The sequence below is a fragment of the Giraffa tippelskirchi genome, chromosome 12, assembly GCF_054371585.1.
Source record: "Giraffa tippelskirchi isolate mGirTip1 chromosome 12, T2T-mGirTip1v1.2.pri, whole genome shotgun sequence".
In the NCBI taxonomy this organism is placed as follows: Eukaryota; Metazoa; Chordata; class Mammalia; order Artiodactyla; family Giraffidae; genus Giraffa; species Giraffa tippelskirchi.
In genome coordinates, this window is record NC_137286.1 from 23,293,170 (window position 1) to 23,317,360 (window position 24,191).

The 24,191-nt window shown below is 34.7% G+C and overlaps 1 protein-coding gene across 19 annotated transcripts in view; it reads left to right on the forward strand.

Moving 5' to 3' along the window:
• BAZ1A (bromodomain adjacent to zinc finger domain 1A) overlaps positions 1 to 24,191 on the forward strand; it is a 123,913-nt gene that overhangs the window by 85,896 nt on the left and 13,826 nt on the right. For 13 of the 19 annotated variants that reach the window (XM_081547955.1, XM_081547951.1, XM_081547957.1 and 10 more), the window contains 13 exons: positions 502 to 589; positions 3,764 to 3,898; positions 4,530 to 4,629; positions 5,385 to 5,551; positions 7,603 to 7,698; positions 8,383 to 8,521; positions 9,803 to 9,949; positions 13,800 to 13,895; positions 14,016 to 14,240; positions 15,390 to 15,555; positions 15,941 to 16,054; positions 19,175 to 19,299; positions 21,861 to 22,457. In XM_081547955.1, the coding sequence (XP_081404081.1) occupies positions 502 to 589; positions 3,764 to 3,898; positions 4,530 to 4,629; positions 5,385 to 5,551; positions 7,603 to 7,698; positions 8,383 to 8,521; positions 9,803 to 9,949; positions 13,800 to 13,895; positions 14,016 to 14,240; positions 15,390 to 15,555; positions 15,941 to 16,054; positions 19,175 to 19,299; positions 21,861 to 22,457 (2,195 nt within the window). The remainder of the gene's footprint in view (positions 1 to 501; positions 590 to 3,763; positions 3,899 to 4,529; positions 4,630 to 5,384; positions 5,552 to 7,602; positions 7,699 to 8,382; positions 8,522 to 9,802; positions 9,950 to 13,799; positions 13,896 to 14,015; positions 14,241 to 15,389; positions 15,556 to 15,940; positions 16,055 to 19,174; positions 19,300 to 21,860; positions 22,458 to 24,191) is intronic. The other 6 variants (XM_081547967.1, XM_081547966.1, XM_081547947.1 and 3 more) reach the window with 1 other exon arrangement.

Sequence of the window (24,191 nt, forward strand, 5' to 3'; positions counted from 1 at the left end):
ACTTCTGTTCACGACATCCATTTGAATGTTGATTTATGTAGCACTATGTGATACATGGTAGTCTGTGAATTTTGATTATGTTATGAATTTTAATGGTAATACTTGTAGGGATGATCATCTAATTTTATAAAATTTGGTTTACTCTGTGTAGTATATTTTCCTTGTGGTTTATTTGATTTCTAAGTGGTTCCTAAGCAACAAATGCATATACTGTTTTTTTAATAGACTTTTATGGTAGATCCACTCAAGTAGATCTTACAACATTCTACAGAAATACTTCTTTACATATAAATATATATATATTCTCTCTATCTTTTTTGTTTAATGAAATAGTAACGTAAATACTTCTGTATAAGTTTCTTGTAACTTATAAATACTATTGGAAAATGAAATGTTCTTTTCCTAGGTCTGAAATTGAATTATGGATCTAAAGAGATTATGGAGCTCAGATTGAATTTTTGGATATTAACACTCTCTTCTTTCTCCTTCTTTTCCTTATAGCCGGAGAAAACACCTATTTTCTCGTGATAAACTAAAACTTTTTCTGAAGCAACACTGTGAACCACAAGATGGAGTCATTAAAATTAAGGTAGTTAGAACAGTGATATTACTTGTTGAAAAGAAGGAAGAAAGAGAAAAATGAGTAGTGTTATCAGGTTATAACATTGCAGAAGTGTTGCTCCAAAGTTGCTTGAAAATAGCTCTTTTTATCTGGAGCCAGTTTTTAGTAATTTTCTTTGTATTCATTGGATTAAATACTGTTTTTATGCAATTGCTAGAAATGCTAGATGCCTCAGTTACTTCCACTGTTCTCCTTGTATAAAAAGGTCAACCATGATAGATGAGAGTAGATGGAAAACTATGGGGGAAATTCCTGGCAGTACAGTGGTTAGAACTCTGCATTTCTACTACAGAGGGCTCAGGTTCAATCCCTGGTCAGGGAACTAAGATCCCACAAGCTGCACGGCCAAAAAAAAAGGTGAATGGGTAGGGCAACTAGAGTTTTCTAATAGTGTAATGCTGGCTCAGAAAAACAGATTCAAAGAACAATGCTAAAATAGATCCTACTAGGTAAGAAGATAATATATATAATAAAAAGAATCTCAGAGACCAATACTAAGCAGATAGATTATATTTCATTAATAACTATTTAGAGGGAAAAAATCAAGTTTAGGGTCCTCATATTGTACACTCAAGTAAAAAGTTAAATGATAAAACTAAAACTAATTTTTTTAAATGAGAAATACTTATATTGGGAGAGAGACATTATCTAAGTAAAACAATAGAATGGATTAGAGAAATGTATGCATGTGTCAAAAGTCAGCTACTGTATTCCTAAGATTTGTGCATTTCATCATATGTACATATTACATCAAAAGAAAAGATATAAAGGAAAAGGATATTTGAGTTTATGTGAAAAGTAGTATTTCACATCTCTAGAGACAAAGATAAATAGAACTGGGACACTTGGTTAACTACTTGGAAAATAGTTGGGTCTATGTGGAAAAATGTTGGGTCTAACTCAAAAAATTAAAACGACATAAAATAATTCTTAATGTTATTTATGCTAAAGTACTTAGGTGGAGCAATAGAAAAGAAATACCAAAGATGAGACTGATTTGATAATATGAACTTATATAGGATTAAAAATGTCATGAACAGATTTGAAGGGCAAGTGCTGGAGGAAAGATACTTTCAGTGAATACATTGAGGAGCTCAAATCAATTATAATACATGAGCACTCCATTAGAACGGAGAAGGCAATGGCACCCCACTCCAGTGTTCTTGCCTGGAGAATCCCAGGGACGGCGGAGCCTGGTGGGCTGCCGTCTATGGGGTCGCACAGAGTCGGACATGACTGAAGCGACTTAGCAGCAGCAGCAGCAGCAGCACTCCATTAGAAAAATAGACATGATCAAAATTTACAGTGGATGAAGTATCAAAACTTGAAAATATGTAAGGTAAAATCATCTGAAAGAATCTTTAAAGTGTTTGTCTTGATAAGAGAACATGATTTAAGCATTCTTCTGTCTATAGTATTGAACAGGTAATCCTGTAAAATGATGCTTACAAAAAGTTGATGATTTAGACACTTGTGATAAATGGCTAGAACACTGCCTGACATTTGATAGACAGTCAGTGAATATGTGTATAGCTGCTTATGTGTGTCAAATATAGCCAGTTGGCCAGTTCACCTAATTTTATAAGATTTCTTCCACATCAGAGAACAAAAATAGCCGAATTAAGGAAAAAATGGTGACGGACATAAGTTTTCACCCAGGAAAATAAAGTCAATAAGTTTGAAAAGTTCAACTTTACTTAATAAATAAATAAAAATTAGGTTATAGTAAACATTTTTCTCTTATGAGTATAATGAAAGGTGGTTAGTGGCTATTCTAGTATACTTGTATACGCACACACACACCCTTAAAACAACCGAGTTTGATACCCAGTATGGTGAATGTAGACTGTCGTTAGGAATACCTGCAAGAACACAAAGATGTAGGATTTTTTTTATTGTGTGTGTTGTGTGTGTGAATAAGGATACCTTGGAAGCTAATATATTAAAGCCTATTTGATCTTTTTTGGGTATGTGTTTCAGAAGAAGCCATCCACTCATACTTAAAGTACTGTTCTCTATGAAGTGAAAGTTGCTCAGTCTTGTCTGACTCTTTGCAACCACGTGGACTATACAGTCCATGGAATTCTCCAGGCCAGAATATTGGAGTGGGTAGCCGTTCCCTTCTCCAAGGGATCTTCCCAACCTAGGGATGGAGCCCAGTCTCCCACACTGCACGTGGAAAATTCACAGGTTATTTGAGTGGGACAGTAGACAGCCATCTTAATGGAATTTAATGTGAAATCTTAATGAATTTTTCATTTACTGTGTTAGGTATTAAAAGCTATGTTCTACCAAAAGTAAAAATATTATATAGTAAATTGAATTCCCAGTAGAAGCAATCCTGTTTTGTTAATAACTTAAAATTTTATATCATCACATTTTCTGTATTTCTATAAATAGCATTTTTTTTGAGAGGAAGAAAGAAGATAATCTTTGCTGTTAGATCAAAACATATCTTCAGAATTGCTAATTGAAAATAAGAAGTTTAGAATTGAACATGGATGAAAGTAGAAGGAAAGAAACTCTTGATTTTAGCACATATCCAGGAACCACACAACTTACAGTAAAAATGAGGTTGACTTCTATGAACTTAAATTTTGAGTTGAAACTTTATAGAAATTTATCAGTATTTCTGCTTTTATCCAGACCAGCTTTAAAATTTGATACATAAAGTATTTAAGTTATCACTTCAAACTGGAGGGGGAAGTCTAAATGTTCAGCAGTTAGGCTAAGAAAAATTTATTGATTTAATATAGTGGATTTTTTAATATTTAATATATGGATTATTTATTTACTAGAAAGCCTCATTCAAAATTAGTCAAAAGCAAACAAAAAAGATTATTGTATAAGTGAAATTTTGAGATAGTTTTAGAATTCAGGAAACCACTGAAGCATTCTTGAATATTTTATGGTGAAGAAGTCCTTTGAATTGTGGTTTTCTTCCTGGTAAAGCTGATTAATTATGTAATTTTTAAAAGGATCAAGAAATAAAATGTATGTTACTACACAATACACATAAAATTCTAATGCTTTTGTCCTGGTTTTTAACAGTAATCATATGACATGTTAGAGCTTATCTATATATGATTTACTAATGTGTTATTATTGTACCCTGTGTCCTCCTTTTTTTTTTTAATGAAGGCATCATCTCTTTCAACATATAAAATAGCAGAACAAGATTTTTCTTACTTCTTCCCTGATGATCCTCCCACATTTATCTTCAGTCCAGCTAACAGAAGAAGAGGGAGACCTCCCAAACGAGTATCTGTTAGTCAGGTAAATAGAGAATAGATAAAAAGTACACAGTAATTCTTAATAAAACTAACCAAAATTAAGAGTAGGTTTTGGCTCCCTTCACCCCTGGACCCTGTAGGAAGGAACACTTTGCTTCACACAAGAACAGGGTGTACTGTATGTTGACAACTTCTTAGCAGCGAGGGTGGTAGAAGTTTCAGGTATGAGTTAGACATGAGTCTCATGCCACAGGGGTTTCGTACTGAAATGTAAGCAGTTGCTAAAATGTAAAACAGGATGAAATACAGGGAATAAATTATGGAACTGAAATGTAAAGATCATTTAAAACGTAAGAGATAATATCACAATTAAGGAGGCTAGAGACCTTAATCTCCCAAGAAAGAAAGTAAAAATAAACTTGATATCTTTAATATTGACTACAAAAATGTCTCTGATGTGTGTTTACTCTGCCTCTTTCTTATTTGATGTCTACACCAGCTAATTTAAGTACCCTGGAATATTTTTGTTTGTTTTTCTAATGCATATTTTTAAGGCTCCCCTTATGTATTTAAGTGTAAGAAAAAAGTAGACCAGTTTGTAAAAGTTGTGGTTCTACAACTTTAGTTTCTTGGTTTTTATGTGTGTGTTTTGTTTTTAATTTTATTTTTTTAAGGAGGACAGCATTGCCAGTAAACAGACTATTGCAGGTTATAGGAACAAAACTACTAAAGAAAGAGACAAACTTTTAAAACAAGAAGAAATGAAATCACTGGGTGAGTTTTAATGCAAAGGATATACAAAAGATCTTGGCAAACAGAAGAGGCTTAATAAATGTCTCCAATTCCTTCACCTTCATTTGTTGTCTGCCCTCTTAATACCTTTTTTTTGGTTTCCAAAAACTGTTTAGTTACATATTTCTCTATGCCTAGGTAGGGGATGTTTCTAAAATGGCTTATTTCTGGTTTTGTCTTTCTTAAGATTAGTTTTTTCCCCTCAGATAACTATTAATTTCTTTGATAAATGAGACCTCTGTTTATCTCTTAAAACAATATTTAAAGGTATAACATATGCTGTGTTAAACTGACCTAATGCTAGATTAAGCACAAGTTGGCAGTTTCTGGCCGTTTTTGTTGTTGTTTGAGTCCTACTGCCTTATAAACCATTGTTTCCCAAACGTGACTATATACATGAGTCATTTGGGAATCTTACTAAAAGGAAGATTCTAAATTAGTAGGCCTGGGTGGGAGAAAAGATTCTGCATTTCCAACAAGGTGGTACCTTGCTGCTGGTCTTAGGACCACACTTTGAGTAGCAAGGCTTTCAAAGGCAGGTACGTGTTTGTTCTATGGCAGTAGTTTGTCTTAAACAGAGAGGACCTGCTCCTCCCATTTTAATCACCAGCTGACTCCTTCTGTGAGTTTCTCTTGATCTCATTTAAACCTTAAGATATTTCTGAGTTCTTTTGTTACATTTAAAAAGTGTGTTATTTTCTGTCTGTGTACAATTCTAAGTCTGATCTTCTCCACAGCTTTTGAAAAGGCTAAATTAAAAAGAGAAAAAGCAGATGCCCTAGAGGCAAAGAAAAAAGAAAAGGAGGATAAAGAGAAAAAGAAGGAAGAATTGAAGAAAATTGTTGAAGAAGAGAGACTGAAGAAGAAAGAAGAAAAAGAGAGGCTTAAAATAGAAAGAGAAAAGGTATATCCAAGTATATTAGTTATACTCTCCACAAATAGTAAATAGTATTCAACACTTTATATATTTAAATTCATGGTTAATTTTAAAATACTTTTATCACTTTCATTTACATTTATAGTTGTGCATAGAGCACTGAAAAACGGTATTGGGATATCTCCATTTTCCTTGGAAAATTTAATGAATGATTTAAGGTTCAACATATATGAGTGACTTTACACCTCAGAGCCTCTCCCGAAGTACAATTCTAACGTTGCTTTTCTTCATTGTTTAGACTTCCATATTTAGGGAAGTAAAACTTTCAGAAGTAAACTATATTGTTAGAAGAATACAATAAAATGTATAAGCAATAAGAATTAGTGTAGTGTTATTTTCCTTGAAGAATAAAGGATCTTTTTTTCAGCAAATCTTTGATTATCATTTTCAGTGGTAGATATTTCTTAGAGAATTCTATAGCTGGTTTCTTCTGAAGTCCATCATTGTCATTGGTTTTCTGGATATTCACAAGTACCCTTGGAGAAGAACATGGCAACCCACTCCAGTATTCTTACCTGGAGAATCCCATGGACAGAGGAGCCTAGTGGTCTACACCCCATGGGGTCGCAAGAGTCGGACATGACTTAGCGACTAAACCACCACAAGTACCCTAGGTGATCATGTTATATATTGTGTTCATTTAAATTGCATGTGTTTCTTGGATTATTTCAGATAGGCCTGTGGGTGGAAGTAGGGAGTGTCTATGTGTTTACTCCAGAAAGTGCAGAATACAAGAAAAAAAAAACCACTTGTAATCTAAATGGTAATATTTAGAGATAACATTATTGCTTTGATTAATTTATTTCTAATCTTTATTGTGGCACTTAAAGAATAAGATCCAGCATTTATAATTTTATATATATATATATATTTTGTTTAACATTGTTACAAACATTTTGTTCTGCTACTAAATAAACTACTTAGTGAAATTTTTAGTGACTGCATGGTAATATTTAATCAAATAGATACAGGTAAGCACTTTATAAATTTTTGCTCATAAACAAGGATACTTTGTTCAAATTTATGAACAAAAAGTCTTTCCTGTTTTTAGATTGTATCTCTGGATTAATTTGTAGAAGTGAAATATTGGGTCAAAGGGTAAGAACATGTTAAAAACTTTCTGTACCTGGTAATGTGTTGTACTTATGTATACTCTTAGCAACAGTGAATGAAAATACCCATCTTATTACACCCTACAAGAATTATTTGGGTGGAGGGAGGGCTTATTTCAGCAGGTCACTCAAAGCACAGTTAAGTTCTGTAACTATCTAGATGTTTTCTGTTAAACTTGAGAAGTGTACATCTGTTTACTTTCAGTGTTACTAAATTTCAAAGAAAGAATATTAACATGCATTAAACATATATATTATTACATAGTTAACATATATATATTGGAAATAATTATAACAAAATATTTTGTTTACATTCTGCTTTACCAGCGACTTTTTAGGGTCAATATTTATCCTGCGGTTTCAAATACCAGAACCAAGATGAAAAGTTGTCAAAAGACCAACTGAGCAAAAAGTCCCCCAATTGTACTCTAATATTGCTTCTACTTACTCTCCCCTCTGTGTGTCTCTAGACAGTTAGTCAGGTTTAAATGGATTGTGAAAACTAATGTATTACAAATATAAGGGGGGGAGTTATTTTAGGTACTCTAATAATTTCTTATCTCTTCACTTGATATCTAATTGATTTAAAGTAGAGAAAGCACTACTATAGACAAGGTCAGATTGAATTAATATTTATCCAGGAGTTGCTATGTGTCAAACATCTTCATCTTTGTAGCAGTTCTATCAGATAGGCATTGTTTTGATCAGTGGTTTTAAAACTTTTATGTACAGCAGAATCCCCAAAAGAGCTTATTAAAACATCAATTGCTGGGTCCCAACCCTAGAGTTCCTAGTTGAAGATATCTAGGTAGGGCGCAAATATTTGTGTTTCCTACTAGTTCTGAGGTGATGCCGATGCTGCCTTATAAATATCTTATAAGAATTTTTATTGACCTTTCATTTTAGGAAAGAGAGAAGTTGCGTGAAGAAAAGAAAAAGTATATGGAATACTTAAAACAGTGGAGTAAACCCAGAGAAGATATGGAATGTGATGACCTTAAGGTATAAGCATGTTATGTGATGTTTCACAGAGCAGAGTAACAGAGGAGATAGCCAATTAAGCAAATATGTATATTTAGAGTTCCAGGATAGCATTGTTAGTATTTTATAACAAGCTTTGGTAATGATTCTTATCCTGTGGAAATAGTTGGTCATCTGTGCTATCCTTGGTAGTCCAGTAACCACCGGGACCAGGCAAACGTTTAATTTGGTTACTGGACAAAGATTCTGCCTGTCTCCAGAAATAACCAAAGTATCTATACCAAACTCATTCATCTCATTTGATACAAAACCATTTCTAAGACAATAGATGGTGGATTAATTTTGTTCCATATCCTAAGGAAAATACCACATTGGAGATTATGTTGATATGGCTAATGCCTTGGCCTCAGAATCTAGGTTAAGAGTCACTCGTAACTAGGAAATGTAGTCAGAAGTACGGCTCAGTTATGCTATTAGTTGAATGAAAGAAAAAGTGATTTAGTAAGTGACTTAGAGACTGATTTAGTAAAGTTGAATTAAAGCCACAGCATCTATAATTTTTAAAGTTCCAAAAGTGATTATAATGAACATCCAGGGTTGAGAAACATGAAATAGTTCTTATTAGGTAAAGAATATATCATATCTGTCTTTGTACAATTTCCTGTACTTGGTTCAAATAGTTATATAAATTGTTTAATCTTGCAGGAACTTCCAGAACCAACTCCAGTGAAAACTAGACTACCTCCTGAAATCTTTGGTGATGCTCTGATGGTTTTGGAGTTCCTTAATGCATTTGGGGAGCTTTTTGATCTTCAAGATGAGTTTCCTGAGGGAGTGACCCTAGGCAAGTGCTATTGCTATGTGATGGTTCACTGTAAAATTAGTGGTTTAAAAGAACAAATTATTCTCTCTCAAAGTTCTGTGGAGTTCCTGGACCCAGCTATCCAGTCCTCTCTTGGGGTCCTTCATGTGATTACAGTCACAGTGGCTGGGACTGGAGTCACCTGAAGGCTCACCTGGCTCAGTGTTCAAGGTGGCTTCTTCACACACATGCCTGGTACCTCAGTGTTCCTCCGCATGGTGTCCCGCTTCATCAGAGTAGCCTGCACTTCCTGTGTGGCAGCTGAGTGCTCCAAGGGGCTGGAAACAGAAGCTGTCACTTTCCTTAAAGGCCAGGCCTAGAACTGTCAAGCCTTGCTTCTGCCATATTCCATTAGTTAGGCCTGCTGGGATTCAAGAGGGTGAAGGAATAGACCTCATTTCTTGAGGATGGCATGGTATGTAAGTGCAGGGAAGGGAGGGATTGACAGCCATATTTGAAGACAAGTTGCTGCCTAACTTTAACTTGTGATTGTTTCTCCTCTGCACTTACATGCTGTCACTTTGTATGTACATTATTTATAAGAGCTAAATTAATATGAGAAGGGCTTTAGATCCCATTTTAGATTTTTAGCTAATCAATAGAAAAATAGTCTTTAGATCCAAATAAAAATTCTAAAAGAATTTTAATGCCACTCTTATTTTATCAACTATATTCTTCAGGAGGGCTTTCACATTCCCTTAGTTTTTCTTTATGAGCTAGGTGAGGCATGAATCACTGTGCCTTACAGATCAAGAAAGTCTAAACAACGCTGGTTGAGGTAAGACGTTTAGGGTAGGTGAATTAGATGAGAAACATTTATGACCTGAACACAATATTAGGATTACAGCTAATGCTGATGATTACCTCTTAACGTATACTATTTGGTAAACAATTATGTCCCACATAGCTCTTAAGAACGCTGGGACAACAATAACATCTTTGGTGTCATTACTCAAATTAGAGTAAGATTATAATTTTTAATACATGACTAATTTGCATCTCAGGCTTAAATTTAGATGAAATATTGTGTCAACTGAGGCTAATTTGGCTTTCTTTGAATGCAGTGATTTTTGGCTTATGATTTTATTGTAATTACTAAAAATTATTTTGTGATTTTGCCTTAATATTTGGCTTTACTTTGATGGGCACTTAAGAAAATAGTTACACAGGCTATTGTTGATTAAAATGTTTATTGTTCCAATGGAGTTGTTTTTCCAGTACGTGACCAGAACTTTAAATTCATTTTAAACATTTTATTCACAGAAGTGTTAGAGGAAGCTCTTGTAGGAAATGACAGTGAAGGCCCACTATGTGAATTGCTTTTTTTCTTCCTGACTGCCATCTTCCAGGCGATAGCTGAAGAAGAAGAAGAAGTAGCCAAAGAGCAAATAACTGATGCTGACACCAAAGGTCAGAATTCAGTATTATTGCTGACTAATAGTAGTTTTGTAGTGAAATAAACTTTTGATTAGTTAAATTTTAAATTAACTTGGCTTTTACAGTTATAAAACATGGTTGTTCAAGTTACTTGATTTTTAAGTCATATACTAGCAACACATTATCAGTTGTTTTACAAAAACTTTGTTTTAATATATCCTGTTTCTAATGACCTTAAAAATGCTGCAAGCCCCACCCCGCCAATCTATCTTGTTTTTTATTCCTTTAGATTTCTCCTGTGATTTAGGAACCTTACAAACTTCATTGACGAGTATCTGTAATTCCAAGAAATTTACTGAATAGCACTGAGTTTTTGTCCCCATCCAAGAAAATACTTCAATTGTTGTTATTAATACTTTAAGTTAAAAGTATTATTACTGATTTCATTTCGTATCTGACAATTTTTATATCAGAGTTAAGTAACATTTAATTTTTAGATTTTGCTAGTTTGAACTAGAAATTTTGCTCTTTAATTTCTGTACAGTTAAGTATCTAGAGTCTGTGTGGTACATATTAATGTAGGAATAATTCTTGGGGAAATCTTTTTTATTTTTAAGACAGAGTACTGTGTTCACTGTTTTATTTAGGATTTACCTCAATCAGAGGAATTGTTAAGCATTTATATTAACAGGTTGATTTGACTTCCTGAATAATATTCTCTGTGAATTTTGCCACCTATGAGATAGGACCATTAAATAAACTTTAGTGTATTACATAGAAATACACAATAAGAAATAGTTTGAAGCCATCTTGATAGCAGAATCTTAGTAGGAAAAAAAATGAGACATTCCTCCATTCAGGTAGCATGGTTGGCCTTAGATAATTTGAGCTAATTTTCTTTATGCCTGGTCGATGGAACAACAGGAGAGTCATGAGTATGTCGTCAGTTCGGTTGTCTTTTGGTTTTGCAGCCTAAGGTCACGCAAAATATATTCTCTTGCTTGAGTGCTAATCACTCTAGCTCCCTTATCAAGGCCATTTTAGTAGTATGGTCTTCATTGTCATCTCAGATGATTTAGTCAATTTCATAAAAGGGAAGGGAGAGGGGTATATCCATTTATAAAACATACAAAGATTTTCTAATGACAAGTACCACCACTAAAGATGGATGATCTAAGATAGACTGTGTAACATATCAGAGAAGGCAATGGCACCCCACTCCAGTCCTCTTGCCTGGAAAATCCCATGGATGGAGGAGCCTGGTAGGCTGCAGTCCATGGGGTCACTAGGAGTCGGACACGACTGAGCGACTTCACTTTTCACTTTCATGCCTTGGAGAAGGAAATGGCAACCCACTCCAGTACTCTTGCCTGGAGAATCCCAGGGACGGGGGAGCCTGGTGGGCTGCCGTCTCTGGGGTCGCACAGAGTCGGACACGACTGAAGCGACTTAACAGCAGCAGCAGCATAACATATATTCATTCTTTTAGCCTTTAGGTTGTCTTAATGACCAATAACATCACAGGGTTATTGAGCAAATTCTGACCTTAATACAAAATATAAAGCTTTCTTGAATTCAGGATTTGAATTAGGTGAATTTTGTAGTTTTGGAAGCCTTAATGACAAAAAGTGGGGTCAAAAGGAAATTGTATTGGAAAATCAGCTAATGTAAAGGAAAAATATATGTAACTGTTGATGTTTGTATTGCCATTTTATTTTCTATTCATTTGTCGTTCCTGTAATTTTTATAGCTCTACTCCTATACCAACTGTCTATAAAGTCTACCTCGGAATAAGTATTGACCATTAATAATGCTTCTTTTGAAACTATTTAAATGTTATGGAGGGAGAAAAAATTACTTCAAAAATATCACCCTTCTCTCATTTGCCTATTACTACATTTTAAATGGTGACTTCAGTTTCATTAAGGGCCCCAGACTGTTCCCCCAGGTATTTTTCATATATTCTCCCATCTCAGTAACTAAAAGGCTTTTGCTTAGTCTTCCTGAAAGCACCTGAATAATCACATGGGGTTGAATATTATTTACTTCTTCATTAGCTGGCCTTATTATGTAAGGTGTTTCTTGCTTCTCTTAGAAATGGGGAAATTGGGCAGACAAAAAAAGCATGTATTTACCTCAGTGATGAAAAACCATGAGGTTCAGTGAGGTCATTTACTGAAGATCAAGTAGAGAGTAAGTGATTGCATAACTAGTAAGACACCATATATGTGTTGTTTTATCTTCATACCACCATTATAAAGAAGATGTAATTATTTTCTGCCTTTATATGTAAAAGAAGCTTAGTCTTAAGGAGTTTAATTAACTTGCCCAAAGACATGTGGCTAATAAGAAGTGATGGATACAAACTCAGGCACTCTGGACTGGAGCCTCATAATGATTACATTTTATTACCTTGTAATATGGCAAAGAAGTAATTATCTCTCAAGAACATGTAATTTTTTTGGCCTCCTTGTTTTTATATCAAATCTTGAAAATTTTGACCAGCAATTTTTTAACTCTTAGATTATAAATATCAGTTCCTCTCTTTAGTCTTACATCATGAACTTAAATGCCTTTCACAAGTATAGGGACAAAAGCATTCTCCTGCTATATAATAGTTTTGTGTATTGCTGAGATGTTATTGTTTAGTGTTGAAATTATATGTACCTGATTCTAGATTATGATGATGATAAATGTATCTGTTTCAGGTGGTCATCCCCCACACAGTTTAGCTGTATTCTCTTGGTATGATGTATCCAAGTGACTATCTCAGCAAATAAATCCTAGAATGTATTTACAGTTTCTTGAAAGAGCAATTTGGTAGATAGTTGAGTTGAAGAATATGTATTTTAGCCTGTTAAACACAACTAAAAGTAAACTGTCATTTTGTTGGTTGTCCATTTCCTGAGGCCTTTACAGCCTTTGTCCTAGGAAATTATAACTTACTATAGATAAAATAAGTTGAATTGCTGCAAAGGAAGAGAGCCAGTACACTTATACAGCTTTTTAACTAGGACTTGTTAATTTTAGAGTGCCTGTATTAATTTTAAGTTTGTTTGGCTTTGTATGTAAAATGAAAATTGAAAAAAGTTTTACATCTAGTATTTCCCTGGTGAGGAACATTATAATGTCTGTCATTTGGACTAAATTCATAGCCTGGTAGGAATAACTTATGTATATATGTAACATTTAGTTAGGTAACTTCTCCTGTGTGGTACTGTTTGTGTTGGTAGACTTGCTCTTTGGTCCTATTTGTAGCTTAAGCACTGTTTTCAAAGCTGAAGCAATTTACTTAGAAAATACAGGGATATGTTCCTATTGTTTCATGGATCAGAGAGTTTTCAAAATAAAAACAGGCAATTTAAATGAAGAGATAAATCTGTGGTTAAGTGACAGTAGTATTGTCTTTAAGTTCTTTTAGCTCTTTTTCTGTGTTGGTTTTGTGATGATTACAACTTATACTTTGTTATGATTCAGTATTTGTAACTGAATATTTATAAAAGATTTGGGTATCTTCAAATAGATTCTGATTTTCAAAGTGGACTTTTTTTAAAGTTATATTGAGCAAGGAAATTTGTCTTTTATTTTAAAGTGTATTTTACCATTTTTTTGGAATGTGTATGTGTATCTTGTTGGTAACTTGGAAATTGCCTTCTCTATGTTAAGTAAGGGGAAAATTAGCATGTAGTGCATGTCTTAGGATTTATAGTTTTAGTTGGAGCCTAGGCAGAATGTGAACGATGCTTGTGGTACCTAGTGTCAGTTCTTTTGAGGTTCCTGAATGTTAAGCTGTTTGCTGTTTCTTTCATCATTTTAAAAGGACATTATTCCCAAATATTCAAGCTTTGATTTGCACTAGAATAAAGTATTTATTTCCTTAAAGATCTAACAGAGGCTTTGGATGAAGATACAGACCCCACAAAATCTGCACTGTCTGCAGTTGCATCTTTGGCAGCTGCATGGCCGCAGTTGCATCAGGGTATGTGTGGGTTTTATTTTTTTTTTTGATTGCCTTTTTATTTTTATAAAGGTATATTTTACATTACTGAGGATTTATTGTTTACATTCTAAATGACTGTTTCATTTTTAATGACTATAGGCTGCAGTTTGAAAAGCTTGGATCTCGATAGCTGCACTCTTTCTGAAATCCTCAGACTACACATCTTAGCTTCAGGTGCTGATGTAACATCAGCAAATGCGAAGTACAGGTATCAGAAACGAGGAGGGTTTGATGCTACAGATGATGCCTGCATGGAGCTTCGTTTGAGCAACCCCAGCCTAGTGAAGAAACTGTCAAGCACTTCAGTGTATGATTTGACACCAGGTAAACTTTGCAAGTTAGAATTTGTATAACCTTCCAACTTATGCCCAGAATACTCAGTAGCTGATGACAAAACTTTAGATGACACTCAGTTTTAAAAGAGAAAGAAAGAAAGCAGTCTTTTAAAAAAAAAATTGTTTGGAATACAAATAGTGACCTAAATTAACTACAGTTGTTATTGATATTAACTTTAATTATTTATGATTTTCTTGTCTTTTTCTCTTTGGATTTTCTATTACTTCAAAAATGTGTGGTTAGTTTACTACATCTAGCAAGTCTAGAAGGATAAGTGGGAATTAGCTAGCTTTAATTTTTATTTATTAGTATATCAGAAATGTAAGCTGTAGCTGCAGAATTCTAACATTCAGTTGAGTAAATGTTTGAGCTGTGAGGCACAATATGTAAAATTAAGACAGTTATTTTTTACTTCCTTTTATAGATAAAAGTAAAAATTGTAATGTACAAATATATAGTATTGAATTTATTATGCTTATTTAAGGAAACATATAATAAGAGTATCTAATTCCTAAGAGTCATGTAATTTAAAAAATTTTTATTGTGGTATAGTTGGTCTAACATTCATATAATTTTTAAAATTTATGGTAGTGTTTTTGTGCAGTCTTTTCTGAGTAGCAATTTGCCTATTGCCATTTGTGTGTGTGTGTGTGCATGTATGCATGCTCAGTCACTTAGTCATGTCTCTTTCCAACCCTGTAGACTGTAGCCTGCCAAGCTCCCTCTGTCCAAGGGATTCTCCAGGCAAGAATACTAGAGTGGTTGCCATTTCTTCCAGGGGATCATCCCGTACCAGGGATCGAACCCACGTCTTGGGTCTCATGTGGTTATAACTTAGTTTTGATTTGAACTTCATACATAAGCCTAAAATTAAAACTTAAAAATTAACTCTTTGCAATTAGAAAGTTTTTCGTGTCTGTTTAACTAGTATATAAGGTAGTTATTAGTATTTGAAATGCATTGTATATCACGTAACTGTTAACTGGATTCAAAGTTGGTTTTTTCCATAAATGCCACTGGCCTAGTTGATCTTAAGAGACTCTTCTGTAGTCTTTATTAAATAGTTTCACACTGAGCCACAAATTAAATTTTTTCTTGTCATTGATAATCCAGAAGTCATTTACCAATTTTTGGCAGGAGAAAAGATGAAGATACTTCATGCTCTCTGTGGGAAACTACTGACCCTAGTTTCTACTAGGGATTTCATTGAAGATTATGTTGACATATTAAGACAAGCAAAACAGGAGTTCCGGGAGTTAAAAGCAGAACAACATCGAAAAGAGAGGGAAGAAGCAGCTGCTAGGTGAGAGATAATTATAGTCCATTGTGCTAATGAAAGCTATTTACTATTTTGCCTCTAAAAACATGTTGGGGACTTCCTTGGCAGTCCAGTGGTTAAGATTCCACACTCCCAATGCAGGGGACATGGGTTCAATCCCTGGTCAGGGAACTAAAATCCCATACATGCTGTACAGCACAGCAAAAAAAATAAAAAATAATAAAATCAAATTTATTAAAAAAATAAAACCATGTTGGGCTGTAATGTGGCACTGGCTTACCACTGAGAGGTTATGAATAGATTGCTTTATAGTTTTGTTATAACATTTGGAGCATTTTCTGTAATTGGGTGGTTAAAGATACTAAAAGTTAAAAGTATCATATAGACTATAATTTATTTTAACTTTCAGAATTCGTAAAAGGAAAGAAGAAAAACTTAAGGAGCAAGAACAAAAAATGAAGGAGAAACAAGAAAAACTAAAGGAAGATGAGCAAAGAAATTCAATCACAGATATATCTGTTGGGTATGGTTTGAATTACACTGCTTATCTGGATGACATAAAGAATAAAAATCACCTTAAACTCTAAAATGCTTTCCAAATTTTTAGAAAACTAATTTTCTGTAGTTTTGTAATGTCAGCAAGCCTATGAAGTTTACATGCAGACAGTCCTCAGATATACATGTGTTGTTTTTTTTTAAAAAAAGCACTTTCAGGGAATCTAAAACTCATTCTAGCATCACTAATGGTATCTCTCCCTTCCACCACCATCATCACAGTTGTACTCTGTGTTTAACAGAGTTCGTTCAAGCCTTCTAAGGAAGAGATTGGAGCTTTTGGGAGAAGATAAAGGGAGAAGATGTCAGCAACTTAAATAATTCAGTGACTGCCTAAAGTATTTTATTACATATCAACATATTAGGGACGAAGATTGGCTGTGAAGACAAGTGGGAACTTTTCATATATCGTAGATGGCAAGCAAATATTCAAAATTAGCAGAAATAATCATTCTAAAATAAAATCTGCAAAAGAAATTCTAAAAATCTCAGTATTCCAAATTTAGTATATTGCTGCTGCTGCTAAGTCACTTCAGTCGTGTCCAACTCTGTGCGACCCCATAGACGGCAGCCCACCAGGCTCCCCCGTCCCTGGGATTCTCCAGGCAAGAACACTGGAGTGGGTTGCCATTTCCTTCTCCAGTGCATGAAAGTGAAAAGTGAAAGTGAAGTCACTCAGTCCTTTCCGACCGTTAGCGAACCCATGGACTGCAGCCTACCAGGCTCCTCTGTCCATAGGATTTTCCAGGCAAGAGTACTGGAGTGGGTTGCCATTTCCTTCTCCGTTAGTGTATTGACTTACATGTAAAAATACCTGTTACATCTTAAGATCATAGGTCACAAACTTGGAACAGTTGTATTTTATATGGCCATCAGTAATACTTTAAGGAATTTATTTGGATACCTTGAGAAAGTTAATAATAGATATGACACCTAAACTACAAGCAACCAAACAAAAAATAGACTTCACCAAAATTGAAAACTTTTGTGCTTCAAAGAACACTGTTGAGAAAGTTAAAAAAACAACCCAGAGGATAGAAAAAAATTTTATAAATCGTATATCTGATGATGGTCTGACATCCAGAATGTATAAAGAACTCATACAACTCAATAATAAAAAGACAACTCAGTTTTAAAAATGGGCAAAGGATTTTAACAAGCATTTCTTCAAAGAAGATCTGTATGAAGCGCATAAAAAGATGCTCAACAGCATTAGTCATTAGGGAAATGCATATCAAAACCACGATGAGCTAGTACTTCACACTTACTAAGATGGCGGTATTTCAGTTGAGGGACCATAACATATGTTGGTGAGAATAAAGAAATTAGAACTCTCATACATTGTGTAAAACAGTGTGGCTGCTTTGGGTAAGTTTGACAGTTCATCAAACAATCTAAACCATATGTTACCATGTAGCCAGCAATTTCACTCCTAGGTATATATGTACCCAAGAAAATTAAGAGCATACATTCATCCAAAAATGTATACATGAAAGTTCATAGCATTATTCTAAATAGCAAAAAAATAGTAACAACCCAAATGTCCATCAGTCTATCAGTTGATGGATAAACAAAATGATATACCACTTCAGTGGTATATCCTTATAGTAGAATGTTATTCAGAAATAAGGAATGGAATTCTGATACATGCTACAACATGGATGAACTTTGGAAACATTATGCTAAGTGAAAGAAGCTAATCACAGAAGACCATGTAATTATTCCATTTATAGGAAAAGTCCAGAATAAGCAAATCCAGAGCAGAAAGTAGAATCAGTGGTAACCAGGGGCAGTGGGAAAAAGGAATTGAAAATGGCTATCCAGTTTTTCTTCTGAGATGATGAATTAGATAGAGGCAGTAATTGTACAACCTTGTTAATATTACTAAAAACCACTGAGTTGTACACTTTAAAATGGTGATTTTTATGGTATGTGAACTATGTCTCAAATTTTATTTTACACTTTATAAACATTTTTCCAATTATGTCAGTTATACATAAAATACTGTATTCATTTAAGGTATACAAAATAATGATTTGATAAATGTATATATTGTTAAATGATCACTATAATTTAGTTAATATTCATTGCCTAATATAGCTGCAGTTATTTTTTCCTTGCGATATCTCAGTTTTTTAAAAAAAGAAATTAGGCATGTAATAGATCCCACCACTTCATATGTTTGTACTCATCTAACCTCACTCATTTGCATTATCCCTCTGGCTCCTGAATGCATTGAGTTTGAAAAACTCTTTAAATGTAGAACATAAATGGTGGAATTCAAATTCCATACAACTTTAGTTTTGATTTGGATAATACAGTGATAAAACATCCATCCGTATTGTTCCTACTTACTGTATCTGAATTTGCCTACTTCTCCCCCCCACTGTTTGTCTGCTTATCTCCTTTTATACTCTGAGCCACCATTACCTCCCAGCCAGCTACCTGGACTAATTACAGTGGCCTCTTTACTGGTCTCCCCTCATCTGCTTTCTATCTCAGATGATTTTCCACATAGCAGCAAGAGTACCTTCTAATCATGTCATTTCCGTTTTCTAAACTCTTCCACTTTTTCCCTGTAGCTTCTCCCCACTCACCGTCATTGCTCTTTGAATAATGCCTTACAAGGCCCAGTATGATTTTGCCCTAATTGTTCTCATTCGTATCTTAAATTGCTTTCTTTTTTGTTTACATTCTTGTCAAAATTACAAGCTCCTTCCTTTTCCCATGAGCTCAGTGCATTTGCAGGTTATTCCTTCTTCTAAAAATAAAGATTTCTTCTTACCTGCCACCTCACCCCTCCCAGCCTCCTTAGTCTTGCTGTTTAAACGTCACTTCTTTAAGTGAGCGTTTCTTGATCCCTGAGACTAGGGATCAAGTTCTCCTCAAAATGCTTTCATAGCATTTTGAACTTCTTTTTTAGTATTTATTACATATTTTAATTTTACAATGATGTATATAATTATCTGCAAGACTATAAACTCTGTATTATCTTGTTCACTACTTCCCGAAGGATAAAGCCTGGTACTCCATAGGCAGACAATAAATATTTCATGAATGGAATTGTAAATATTTTTTTCTCCTTAAGGGAGGAAGAAAGGGAAGATTTTGATACTAGCACTGAGAGCAAAGAAATAGAGCAAAAGGAACAAGATCAAGATACAGTTACTGAAGATGAAGATGACCCGGGACCACATAAAAGAGGCAGAAGGGGTAATACAGAATTTCTTAAGGGCATGCTTGCTTGTTTTTAATTGATAAGGCATTTTATTAATTCACTATTCTGAAATATATATTAGGTTACTTCCATTTGTGATTCCAAGGTGTGTTGTTGATTTTTTGTATTTGCTACTTTATGTTGACCAAATAGAAATTTTTATTCTATAATGTACCCATTCAACATTGAATGTCTCTTAGATGATAGACATGCAAAGATCAGTAATGCTTGTAACTGGTGTCTTATTGCTGAGAATGGAAATCTCTGCTGCCTTAAAGTAATTTCATAAGTTGCTGGATCAAAGGAAATACATTTTTTGAAAGCTTGTGATACAAGTTACTTCTGAGGATCTCTAACCATTTTCATTTAATAACTATTAAAGGAGATACTTAAGTTTATTCTGTGCCTGTAATTTGGACAGTATCTCTTTTTTTACATTGTTTTTTAGATGGTTATTGTAAGTGGACAGAAAATCTCTTACACAATATCATGGAGGCTGTATTCTCTGACTACAATGCAATTGATTTGGAAATCCAAAACAAATCTTATGCTATTAGAATTTAGAACATACTTCTAAGTAATTAGAGTTTCAAAGGAGAAGCCCTAATAGAAATTTTAAAATATTTAAAACTAATTAATACTGCATATTGATGGATACAGTCCATACAAGTCCATACTTGTTGGATACAGTCCCTCTACTTAAAGGAAAATTTATAGCTTTAATACATATTAGGAAAGTAGAAAGGCAAATTGCGCTAGGCATTCATTTAAGAAGTTAGAGGTAAAAACTAGAATAATCTCCCTAAATATAAGGAGACAATAGATATGAGTAGGAATTAATAGAAAATAAAACTGTGATAGAGAAAAACAACAAAGCCAAAAGTTTGTTCTTTGAAAAAGACACAAACTAGACAAACCTTTGTTGAACTGACTTTTAGGGGGGTGAGGGGTCACAATAAACAAAATTAGGACTAAAAATTAAAGCAGCATAACTAGAGATAGAGTATAAATTTAAAGATAAGGGGATAATATAACAATTTAATAGCAGTAAATTTGAAAACAGAGGGCAAAAAGCGAAATCCTAGAAAAAATGCAAATTATAGAAATGAATTAATACAAAGATTAAAAATGTGAATGGTCCTAAACCGTTAAAGATCTTGAATTAGTATTAAAAACCTTCCTATAAAGAAAACATCATTCCTAGGCAACTTTATGCTGAATTCTGCCAAATTTCAAAGCAGCAGATAATTTCAATCTTACAAAAACCCTTTCAGGCACAAGAAAGAGAAGAAACACCCCCCCAACCATTTAAACAATTTGACAATGACTGAAACAGGAGAGAAGTCTAATTCTTCAACACAGCATAAAAGGCCAGCCAGGAATCTAGGCTCCTTCTGTCCTGTTGGTACTGTCATCCTTGAGGGTTTGCTGCCATCCTCATGTTCCAAAATGATTTATCACCCTGTCTCCATTCTATCTAGGGAAAGGGGAAAGAGGCATCACCCAGAGGTTACGTACAATGCTTCTGCTTCCATCTCTTTGACCAGTAGTTTCTAATGTAGCCATATTTACTGGGGAAAGAGGGTCTGGGAAATGTTGTCCTGCTCTTGGATTGCTAGGTGCCTGCTAATAATTAAGGCTTCTGTTACCTTAAAGCAGTAGTTGTTAAAGTACAGCCCATTGCCCAAATCCTCCCTGCACTCTGTTTTAATATCACCCATGAGCCTAAAAGGGTTTTTACATTTTTAAATAGTTGGAAAAAAAATTAAAAAGAGTGATACCTTGTGACATGTGAAAATCACATGAAATTCAGATTCAGTGACCATAAATAAAGTTTTGTTGAATATAGCCATGTTCATTCATTTGCATATTGTCTGTGACTGCTTTCATGCTATAGTGGCAGAGTTGGGTAGCTGTGATGGAAACCATATGACCCACACAGCCTAAAATATTGACTGCCTATCCCTTCATAAAAGTGGTTTGCTAACTTCTGCCTTAGAAGAAGGACTGAATGTATCTTGCAGAATAACTAACAGACTCTGGCACACTCTCCAGTATGGAGATAGAAGATTTTTGTGTGTCTCTTTATATATAAAGTGTGCCAGTTTCTTATTAACACAGTATATTAGGCTATTCATGCTGCCATAACAAAATGTTACAGACTGTGGCTTAAACACCAAAACTTTTTATCACAGTTCTGGAGACTGGAGGTACAAGATCAGGGTGCCAGCAGGGTTAATTTCTGGTGAGGCTTTTCTCAGCTGGTGATAGCACCTTCTCACTGCATCCTCATATGACCTTATCTCACCCACAGGTGGAGAGAGAGAGTGCCCTGGTCTCCCTTCCTCTTGTTTAAAGGCACCAGTCTGACCTTAATTACCTCCTTAAAGGCCCTGTCTCCAAATTCAGTCACATTGGGGTTTAGGACTTCAACCTACAAATTGGGGGTATGTGGGAGTGGTACATAGTTCACTCTGTAATGGATAGTAACTTGGGGTAGCTTTGTGTCATGTTTTTCTAGTGAAAAATTAAAATATGATGATGGTTTCAATTACAGGGAAAAGGGGACAAAATGGATTTAAAGAATTTACGAGGCAAGAAGAGGTCAACTGTGTAACAAGAGAGCCTCTTACTGCTGAGGAGGAAGAAGCTTTAAAACAGGAACACCAACGAAAAGAGAAAGAGCTCTTAGAAAAAATCCAAAGTGCCATAGCATGTACCAATATCTTTCCCTTGGGCCGTGACCGCATGTACAGGCGGTATTGGATTTTCCCTTCTATTCCTGGATTGTTTATTGAAGAAGATTATTCTGGTCTCACTGAAGACATGCTGTTGCCTAGACCTTCATCATTTCAGAATAATGTACAGTCTCAAGCACCTCAGGTATCCACTAAAACTGGAGATTCTTTGATGTCTGAATCTACCTCCAGCATTGACCACGGTCCATGTGGTGATACTGTGCAGCTGCCAAAACCAGTGCATAAGCCGAATCGGTGGTGCTTTTACAGTTCCTGTGAACAGCTGGATCAGCTGATTGAAGCCCTTAACTCTAGAGGACATAGAGAAAGTGCCTTAAAAGAAACTTTGTTGCAAGAGAAAAGCAGAATATGTGCACAGCTAGCCCGATTTTCTGAAGAGAAATTTCATTTTTCAGGTAAATTTTCAGTGAAACCTATTTCCTTTATTTTTCTTTTCCTGTAATCTCTGGCTCAGGAGTAAACATTTTTCAAACTATCAAGAGCTGTATTTAAAACACTTTCTCTTTCATCTGGACAATGCTCTCAGTTCTTGAGTTAGAGAAATTTGCCAGTTAGAGAAATAAGGTTTTCTAGATTCTCCTGGGTTCCACTTGGATTATGAGAAACACATCTTAACAATATGAGAAGTTACATACTCTTTCTGAGCTCATTGTTTGATCAGTAGATTGAATACTTGAGGCACTAGGGTTACCATCGAATTTTGAGATCTAATAGTGAGTGAAGTCACTCACTAAAGGTATTAGCTGAGGGTCCAGGGACAGGTTCTATTAGTGATCACACCTTAGGAGATGGGCTGCAAGGACAGTTCGGGTAGCAGTATTTCCTATTTGATGGCTGGTCTGTTGATGACGGATAAGAGAAAGAAGTAAGGCATTTTTAGGTATAAATGGGGTTTTCTAGGTAGAGTGATCTTAAACTTAGGGTTGTATTATTACCATGACTACTTCAGTTCTCTAAGAATTGTTGATCACAATTCTTCAACAGCTTTGTTAAGATTTAATTCATACATCATACAGTTCACCCTTAATTAAAGTGTATAGTTCAGTAGTTTTTTATATATTCTTAGATATCTTACACAGTCAATTTTAGAACATTTTCATTATCCTCAAAACTGGTATTATATAATATATGGTCTTTTGTGACAGGCTTCTTTTACTTAGCATAATATTTTCAAGGTTCATTCAAGTTGTACCATATATCAGTACTTCATTCTTTTTATGTTCATTGTATACTACATTTTAGTACATTTTACTTATCCATATGTTAGTTGATGGACATTTCTACTGTTTCTGCCTTTTGGCCATTATGGCTAATGCTGCTTTGAACATTTATGTATAAATTTTTGCTGACATATGTTTTCATTTCTCTTGGGTATACACCTAAGAGTGAAATTACTGGGCCATATGGCTTCTCAGTGGCTCAAGTGGTAAAGAATCTGCCTGCAATGCAGGAGACTCAGGAGACTCAGGTTTGATCCCTGGATCAGGAAGATCCCCTGGAGGAGGGCATGGCAACCCACTCCAGTATTCTTGCCTGGAAAATCCCATGAGGAGCCTGGTAGGCTACAGTCCATGGGGCTGCAAAGAGTTGGATACAACTGCAGCAACTTGGCATGGACACATCATCACTACACACTATGATAATTCTGTTTAATCATTTGAGGAACTGTCATCAGACTGTTTCCTCAAGTGGCCCACTATTTTATATTGAAGGTTAAATTTCTCCACATCCCTCTCAATACTTGTTATCAGACTTTTTTATTCTAGCCATTGTAGAGGTATGAAGTGGTATCTCACTGTGGTTTTGATGTGCATTTCCCAAATGACTAATGATGTTGAACATCTTTGCATGGTTTTATTGGCCAGAGAAAAATGTGGTCAGGGAAATTCCCCGGTGGTCCAGTGGTTAGGACTCAGCACTTTCACTGCCATGGGCCTGTGTTCAATCCCTGGTCATCAAACTAAGATCCTGCAAGCTTCATAGCACAGCAAAAAAAAAAAAGAAAGGAAGAAAAGTGTGTTCAGATCCTTTGCTCATTTTTTAATTGTATTATTTGTCTTTTGCTGAGCTGTAAGAGTTCTTTATATATTCTGTTGGATAGATACAAGTCCCTTATCAGACAGTTCAGT